Source organism: Drosophila yakuba, unplaced genomic scaffold (genome assembly GCF_016746365.2).
Source record: "Drosophila yakuba strain Tai18E2 unplaced genomic scaffold, Prin_Dyak_Tai18E2_2.1 Segkk4_quiver_pilon_scaf, whole genome shotgun sequence".
NCBI lineage: Eukaryota > Metazoa > Arthropoda > Insecta > Diptera > Drosophilidae > Drosophila > Drosophila yakuba.
In genome coordinates, this window is record NW_025048816.1 from 324,067 (window position 1) to 333,568 (window position 9,502).

Here is a 9,502-nt window from a genome sequence, read left to right on the forward strand (position 1 = left end):
CTATCACTCTCTTGATAAAGAGTGCGCATCGATTTCTATTTTCAAAGTGTCAACAGAGACATCCTTCTCTCTCTAACATTCACCTGCCACGAACTTGTGGAAAAGCGCCCTAATAGGAGATAAGCTAAGAGCGAGATTTAACACTAAAATTCTTTTCAACACTAGATCAATAAGTTTTGAATTATTGAGAAGTGGGAAAGAAAAGCAAAACAATATATGATTTTACCAAGGTCATAGTGCCTATCTAAACTTATTTCCGGACAAATATTTGAGACTAACGACAAAGAAATATGTTTGTTTCATTACTCAATTAAATATTTTATTAATATTACAACAACAAATATTTATTTCAGGGAATTTATATCCCGTTCACACGTCCTATAAGCGACGCCGATTCCAAATCCAGCGCCGAGCCAAACAGGCCATGCACGTCTCTTTAAAATTGTCAAAGATACAGCACATCCAACAATAGCGCCTCCACCTGAAAAATTAAATAATATTTACTAGTAGAAATAAACATTATAATTAAAACAAAAAGAAGTACACAAATTTAGAAAATTTCTATACAAATCCGGTTTCTTTATAAAAAGCGATCATTTTCTCGCCACGCTTTCTAAAAATATATACTTCTTCTCCCGGAAATTTTCTGTGTAAGCGTGCGGAAGGAGTTAATTTGATATAGTGTTTTTATATAGTTAAGTGCAACAATTTTTGGACAGAAAAGTCCCCTTGTCAAGAAATGGTTTTTTTTATATCAGGATTTTGAGAGTTCATAATTTTCCCACCCGTTGTTTAAATTTACAACAATACTATAACCAACCCATGAGATAGGGAATTGGTCCCCACTTATCTAGCTTAAGGGTTTCTAAGTATAAAACTTAGCTTGTATAGTTGATTCCTCGCTAGTCTTCCGGTTTTGTCAAAGATCAAGACACTTTTTATTATTAATATAGAAAGACATTTTAAATGAAATATATTTAACAAGAGAGAACGCTATAGTCGAGTTCCCCGACTATCTGATACCCGTTACTCAGCTAGTGTAAGTGCGAAGGACAGTTTTTGGCGGTTTGTGGGCGTTAGAGTGGGCGTGGCAAAAAGTTTTTTTGCAAATCGATAGAAATTTTCAAGACCAATACAAAAATGAAAAAATATTAAAACATTTTTCAAAAGTGTGGGCGTGGCAGTTTTGGGCGGCTTGTGGGCGTTAGAGTGGGCGTGGCAAAAAGTTTTTTTTGCAAATCGATAGAAAATTACAAGACCAATACAAAAATGAAAAAATATTAAAAAAATTTTCAAAAGTGTGGGCGTCGCAGTTTTGGGCGGTTTGTGGGCGTTAGAGTGGGCGTGGCAGCATGATTCGACAAACTTGCGCTGCGTCTATGTCCCTGGAGTCTGTATGCCTAATCTCAACTTTCTAGCTTTTGTAGGTTCTGAGATCTCGACGTTCATACGGACAGACAGACGGACGGACAGACGGACATGGCCAAATCGACTCGGCTACCGATTCTGATCAAGATCTGTTACATACTTTTCAACGAATCTAGTATACCCTTTTACTCTACGAGTAACGGGTATAAAAAGCATAAGTACATTTATTTTAACTATATTGAATATCCAAACAATTTAATTCCTTATTAATGTTGACAATTATGACTTATTTATTATTGATTTTTTTTTAATTAATAACAAAAGAACACAATAGGGTAACGAAAACTTATTGTAAAACACTTTACCAAGGAAAGTTGCAGGTTGCTCTGAATGATTCTAATGGTTGAAATATGTATGTATCAATTTTGTTATGTTTTACTCTTTATATGGGTTTAAACGTAAAACAATCATCTTAGAAAATTATTGCAGAATTGGTCAAAAGAAGTCTACTGTGCACGAAATTATTAAAAGGTTTTGGAATGAATTTACAGCTGTGTTCACAAAAATAGCAGTGCGAGAAATGCAATCGAGTAATGTTATTTTTTTTCAAGTTCCGCTATGATTATTCCAACAAAAACGCATTCTTGTTGTAGAATGGAATGTGTATAAGGAAGAAACGAAAAAATTCCGTTTGATTTGTCAAATATAAGCAAATTAACAACTCTTTTTGCTAGATGCACCAGTAGTTAGCTGTTCATTAAAATAGCAGTGCGTATCTTGTTAACACAACAAAATTTTTTTAAGACGTTTAATTGATAGAAATTAATTTTTTTTTTGTTAGTGACTATCATTAACATCAGAAAACACTATAATAAATTTATATTTTTTAACTTAGTGGGCAGGGCCAAATATTGTACTCTAAATATTATAGTGCAACTAAAAAAACATGGAAAAACATATAAAGACATAAAAGAAATATGTGGATGTTCTGCTAAAATGATTCAAAATGCATTAAACTTTAAAGAAATGCCCGAGATTCGTGGTATCCGACGTAAAACCACGCCTCATGAGGACCGATCTATTGTGCGATATAGCAGAGCGCAGCTTTTGCATCGTCCAGCAAGATAAAAAAGGACTTAAGCTTGAATGTTAGTGGCGTTACTATTCGGCGACGCCTTAAAAAAAAATCTCAAAGCGTGCCATCCACGAAAAGTACCACTTTTAACCCCCAGACATGTCAAAGCACGTTTGGAGTACGCCAAAAGTCACCTTAATTGGCCCATTACAAAGTGGCGAAATATTTAATGGAGTGATGAAAGCAAAATTGTCTTATTTGGTGGAAAGGGCTCCAGACAATATGTCAGACGTCCACCTAACACAGAGTACGATCCTAGGTACACTTTGAAGACGGTTAAACACGGCGGTTTGAGTATAATGGTATGGGCATGTTTTTCTTACAGTGGGGTGGGCCCTATATTCATGATTGATGGGATCATGGATCGTACTGTATATGTGAACATATTAGAAAATGATATGTTTCCTTATGCCAATTGGGGAATGCAAACATACCAGCGAACTGGTCAAAAGCTGGATGGCATCAAAGCAAATCGATCTTATGTCATGGCCTGCGCAGTCTCCGGATTTAAATCCAATTGAAAACCTATGGGGAGATGTTAAACGATATGTTGCAAGTTCAAATCCAACATCTCGATCACAGCTTTGGGAGGTTGTTCAAAAATCATGGGAGCGGATCCCTGTCAAGCGCTGCCAGGACTTGGTGGATTCTATGCCTCGCAGATGCCAGGCCACAATAAAAAATAAAGGGTACATGACTAAGTACTAACCCAAACAAACAAATTAACATAGTTGTTGGAGTTTAAAAATGTTTTTTTTCAACTAATTCCACTGTTTTCATTACTCACTGCTACTTTTATGAACAGCTGTAAACGGCACCTTTTTGTTTAAATTAATAATGTAAAAAAAATTAAGAGCATTTTGAATAATAAATTTTGTTTTTGTTTAAAACAATCACAAAGTTAAAACAAAATTAAATTTGTCAAATTTTGTTACTCGTAGAGTAAAAGGGTATACTAGATTCGTTGAAAAGTATGTAACAGGCAGAAGGAAGCGTTTCCGACCATATAAAGTATATATATTCTTGATCAGGATCAATAGCCGATTCGATATGAACATGTCCGTCTGTCCGTCCGTCAGTCTGTCCGTCTGTCTGTCTGTCCGTATGAACGCTGAGATCTCAGAAACTACAAAAGCTAGAAAGTTTAGACTAAGCATACAATTTCCAGAGACATAGACGCAGCGCAAGTTTGTCGATTCATGTTGCTACGCCCACTCTAACGCCCACAAACCGCCAAAAGCTGCCACGGCCACACTTTTAAAAAATGTTGTAATATTTTTTCATTTTTGTATTAGTCTTGTAAATTTCTATCGGTTTGCAATAAAACTTTTTGCCACGCCCACAAACCGCCTAAGCTGCTACGGCCACACTTTTAAAAAATGTTGTGATATTTTTTCATTTTTGTATTGGTCTTGTAAATTTCTATCGATTTGCCAAAAAAACTTTCTGCCACGTCCACTCTAACGCCCACTCTAAACTGTCAGTGTTTAAGACTCTCCTTCTCCCTTTCACTAGCTTAGTAACGGGTATCAGATAGTCGGTGAACTCGACTATAGCGTTCTCTCTTGTTAATATATAAAATTAAGTTTAAAGTTGCAGCTCATGAGCACTGCTATTTTTATGAACACAGCTGTAGTTTTGCCTATAAGAGCATAGAAAGCCATTTCAAGATTTTAATCGAAAAAAAAAAGCGACATGCAATGATCTCGAAATTTCTTTCCGAGTCCGAACTGGGAAAGTGCCTCCACAATATAACTAATACATCAGTAACGATAGATTTTCACGAAGTAGTTAAGCCTCATAAGAGTAGAGTAAAAGAATAGTTGATAAAACCAGGCGATGTTTGGAGGAAGGCAATATATTTAAAAGCAAATGTCTCCATTTGCGCCATTTCACTTAAAAATTTTATTATTTTATTAAAGATTATATTTAACAATTAAGGCAAATTTAATGTACATGGATCCGATGGGAAGGATACTGTGGTGCCTTGGGGCTACATTTCCAGTGCTGGAATGGGCCGATTGCATTTTCTTGATTGTATTATGGGCAACATTTAGCGCTTAGTGACCTAGGAAGTCATCGCTATGAAAAATATCACATAAGCACCGCTAAAATAGCGTAAAACAGCGTCATCGATTTTAATCACCACCTTTTAAGCGCATTTTAAATAGCAAATCATCCCTCTATTCATCATTTCACCAGTTTTTCTAAAAGTTCAACACAAATACATCAAATCTTTAGAGATTTTTTGCATCAACCTTTCATTAAAGCAAAATTAAACTTATTTCATAAAATTTGTATTCCTAAAAATGTATTTTTTTTTTAAATTTGACTCATTATTTAACTTATACATAGAATTTAAGGGATTTTAAATACACAAATTTTATATATGTAAAATTTCAGAGTATTGTGCGTTTCCTTGTCATACGGAGTTAGGCCCAACTTTCTTTCGTTTGCGTTGGAAAAAGGGACATGATTAAATAACCTTAAAATAAAATATATTGGTATGATGTATACAAAAATATCTTAAAAAAATATTTACCTTAAATAATCACTTTTGTGAGTTGTATTTGTTGTTGCTTATAAAATGAATCCATTACGTGGAATAATAAAGAAATTCGATTCGAATATGATTAAAAAATACTTTATATTATTTACTTACTATTTTGCTATTCTGCTTATAAAAATCTAATCGCAAGTAACTTTGCGAAGAAGGGCGCGTGCCCTTTAGAAAAAGAATTCCTTTATTTATTTCGTTCTCTTATTGTTATTTTCCTTTTCTCGTAATTGGTCTAATTGATCAAATTTAATGAAATCGTCGGCCTCGCACTTGAAATTTCATCAATTATTCACTATATAAAGCACATTAACATCAACATTTAATCAAATTACATTTTTAGGAGATCGCGCGCGAGAAAGCATCGGCTGTGCAGCCGAAGCAGTTGGCTCTGCTAGCGTAGCGATGATTTTGTAATTTGCAGGGCAGCTTGTCTTTAACTATGGCAAAACAAACACCAGCCAAGAGCCCAGATCTTTACCTAAATGACTACATATCCCTGGGAAGAAGTGGCCAGATGAGTTTAACAGAAGAAATTTAACACCATACTTCAGCTTAAGAGGGAAACACTAATTAGAGAAAACTCGAAAGTTAATAAATCAATTCCAAAGAGCCTGCAAATTGTTATAGACAACAAGGGATTCACAACGAAATATTAAAAAATTTATCATAACTAATTTTTTTTTAATATTGTTTAGTTGAACACCGAATATTTAAATATTTTTGTTCTAATTATAAGAATATTTATTGAAACAATGTAATTTTTTATTTTATCTAAACAATATACCTGTCCGATTATGCAATACTAAATTAGCCAAATCATAATTTGAAATCCTACAGTATTAAAAAAGGTCCATAAAGTGTCGTTTGAAATTCCATTCAATTTTTAGTGTACAATTTGTCATTAAAATACGAAGTATGACATATATGTTACGTAAATATATATACTCACATCCTTTCATTAAAATATCAGAAACGCAATGATCCAACTTTTTACCAATTTGTTCATCGATTATATTATTGTGAGAACTCATTTTTTTGCTGAACTAATACTTCCAACTTACAATGGATATATTAATTAACGAAGTAAATAATTAGCAGTCAAACGAGGATTTGACAATGGAAAATACCCGTTTTATGTAGCCATCAATTTACGTCAAGCTAGCGCCAATGGGTTACCAGCGATTGGGGAGCAGTTGAAAAAGCACATTGAAGCATTTTCTACCCTTGAAGAAAGAGTTATCGGAATGGGGAAATTTCCATTGGATTAATCAAATTTTAAGTAGAACAATAAAATCGTGGACAAAAGTTTTTTGTCAAAGCTCATAGCTATATTTCAGAGTATGTCTCTTTGCACTTGTAAAAGTAACAGGATCCATTCCGCTTTCTAGGGAGAGAGTCGATTTAAAGCTTTGAGAGAGAAAACTATTTGTACTAATATACCAAACCTCATCTTTAATATGACACAAGATGTGATAGATTATGCATTTTTGTGTGGCCGGCCGCCATTTGTCCTTAACATCATTTAGTTTTCATTTCTTTCGTACTCGGAAAAACAGCTTTTTGCTTTTTGTGAGTCTAGTTTATCCTCTGTAATATATATTTTTTGTGCACTTTGATTTAGTTTTTACCTTTATTTTATTTAAATCATGTGTTCAAAAGTCTCGATCTTTTTTTGGAAACGATATTGTGGAGGCCCGTATCTCAACGTATACCACAAGGTGGCTGCGATGTGATGTTCTGGGGTTGTGTTTGCTTCAACGGGAGGGTTTAACTTGGTATTCATTTCTTTTCGTGTTTTGACAAATTATATTAATTTTTTAGCAAGTTCTGGCTTGTCAAAAAACTTTTGGCCTCTCACTTTAATGAATTTTGTTTTATAATCTTTAATGGGAAATATAATGTTTCTGTTTTTTTTTATATCATTACTACAATATTGTCATAAATAAATGTCTTTAAAATTCTTTGGATAAATATAATATAGTTTATTACACAAAATGTGCATATTTATTTATGTTGAAATACACTTCTTTCCATGATTGTATATTATTTGTTCTTTAATAATTCGGCAATACAGTGCCCCTCAACTTATTAAGTTTTAAAAACCTACCTTACTTTAAATCATCTCACATTGTTCCGAATACATTCAGGCATGCTCCGGTAATCGTAAGTTGGGCCAAATCGTACGATTTCGTTTTTAGGTGCTCTGGATTTCGCAAAATTTTTGTTCTCGGAATGTTTTATTTCTCATCGCTTCTTGCTGCTCAAACGCCTGTTTTATTTTATTTGTCACGTGAAACAACGTAAAAAATGTCTTTTATATTTGCAATTGCTTTCTTTGAAGCCAAGAAAGGGCAGAAATTGGAGGGCTTTAGAAAATCTAGAGCTGCCACCTTTTACACAGTTTTAATTCCGATGTTCGCAATTACTTTTTTTCTGCACTTTGATCATTTAAGTAATAAAATTAAATAGCATTATTTACAAAGAACACGTGTTGCCCTCCTTTTAATTAATTAATGAATTCTTTTATATTTTATAAGTATTTGTATTTGTATCTGCCTGTCCCGTTCGACAAACAGTATGACAACCTTCGCGATAGCTTTTGGCGACGTACTTATCGACCCCTTGCCAAATCGTAAATTGTTGTTGCCGACGAGGAGGGGTCAAAAATTATTTTTTTAAAACATAACTAAGTGGCAGAATGAATTTGTGCAGCACCAAATCGGAGCACCAATTATCCGATTTCAAATCGAAATCGTAAAAATCTTACGAATTCGATTACCGGAGCATGCCTGATTATATTTGGTTCTTTCTATTTATTATACCCGTTATTCGTTGTGTAAAGGAGTTTACTTGATTTTTACTTGATAATAATAATTTATATTTAACAATTAATATTTATAAATTAAATACAAATATGCAACCAGCTTATTGTAAAATTGATTTCTTAAGGCACGTCGTGCGTACATCAGCACCTAAGAAACAGTACCGTCAAAGAATTTTTCCACGTCGCAAGCTGAATAATGTAACGAAAATTATTCTATTAAAAAGTAATTTATTATGTATTGTGTACATATATTCAGCTATACCTGTATTCATATATACCCGTAAAGTGAAGTGCAATTTTGTCAAATTTAATGAGCCTACGGGACAAAAAAAGTTTTGTGCAAAAAAATTTTATAACGTTACGTTTCTTTTTATTCGACTGTCTTTGCTTGTATTCAAAAACCACCTCTTAATAATGCTCGAAATTAAGCACGACTTTGATTTCCCGAGAACACATGATGTAGAACAAGGAGTGAACGACTGTGGACCCGATTGTTAAAATTACTATTTCCACAATATAATGAAGAATACTTCTTATGTCGACATCACAGTTGTGCAGGTGGAGTAATGGTCTGGGGAGCCATTTGTTTCTATGAAACATGCGAGCTCCAGTACAGTCTGAAAACTTTACTCGAAAAGGCTCTGACCCCGATTTCGGAGATCTATGGTATTCCATAGTCTTTCCAGCATTACAACCAGATATACTCCACTATTAGTCTTGATATATATGAACTTAATATTATCGGAAATACTTCCTTCTGCCTGTTACATACTTTTAAACGAATCTAGTAGTGCCTTCTGCGCATTTTTGAAGTTAGAGTGGGTATGACGAAAAAGTTTTTCAAAATATCGAAATAAATTGGGAAGAAAAATAAGAAACAAAAAAGAAAAACAGTCACCATTTTTCAAAAGTGCGGAAGCTACGATTTAATCCAGCTGTGAAAGAAACATCTGCTAACTAAATTTTAAGATATTTTATATTATAAAATAAATAATTTATATGGTCGAACAAAAATATGGGGGTGAATGTTTAAAGTGAAGGCGATGAATCTCAAGTACTCGACGTAGAAGAGATCCGCGCCAGACCCCGAAACGCAGCAAGAGACGTATGCTGGGGACCTATCGCTGCGGACGACCTAATACGGTGTCTTTGAAATACCCCGAATGTGCGGAAAACGGCCGACTGGGCCATGTGAGAGCGCTAAGAATTTGCCCAGTCAAGAATCCCGCAATGTATAAATAGTATAATAGTATAGGTATAATAGTAGTAATAGTAATCCTGAAAGTTGTAAGTCTAATCTAAGATTCTTACCGTGCCCCGCTATTTAGAGGTCCATACACGAATCTTCACGGAACATCACATGAACGGCATTCGGCTGGTGAAATGGCGAAGACTTTGGAAATCCTGGGACGACACTTCTATTGGCCAAGAATTACCATTCAGGGGCATAAAAACGTCCTCAGATGTGATTGGTTTAGGGAGACCAAAGCGCTTAACTTCAAGATACAATTGTGGGGATACAAAAGGGAAAAACGGAAAGGCCATGCCATCCTAGGCAAGTATCCGAGGTCCGAACTAGATGTTCTGGTGAAGAAAGTTTTTTTTACGAGTTCGG

The 9,502-nt window shown here is 34.4% G+C and overlaps 1 protein-coding gene and 1 long non-coding RNA gene across 3 annotated transcripts; both read right to left on the reverse strand.

Moving 5' to 3' along the window:
• Window positions 1-293: 293 nt before the first annotated feature.
• Window positions 294-6,196, reverse strand: LOC26535107 (MICOS complex subunit Mic10). The gene is made up of 2 exons (XM_015199097.2): window positions 6,013-6,196; window positions 294-481 (listed from the first exon to the last, which is right to left on the reverse strand). The coding sequence occupies exons 1-2, from the start codon at window positions 6,092-6,094 to the stop codon at window positions 345-347; spliced, it is 219 nt and encodes a 72-aa protein (XP_015054583.1). The 5' UTR covers window positions 6,095-6,196; the 3' UTR covers window positions 294-344.
• Window positions 4,793-6,006, reverse strand: LOC26535242. 2 transcript variants are annotated; one of them, XR_001454416.2, is made up of 3 exons: window positions 5,166-6,006; window positions 5,046-5,082; window positions 4,793-4,988 (listed from the first exon to the last, which is right to left on the reverse strand). It is a non-coding gene; the product is annotated as an uncharacterized LOC26535242 (long non-coding RNA). The 2 variants fall into 2 exon arrangements; XR_005562039.1 differs by having other exon boundaries at window positions 5,046-6,006.
• Window positions 6,197-9,502: the final 3,306 nt, after the last annotated feature.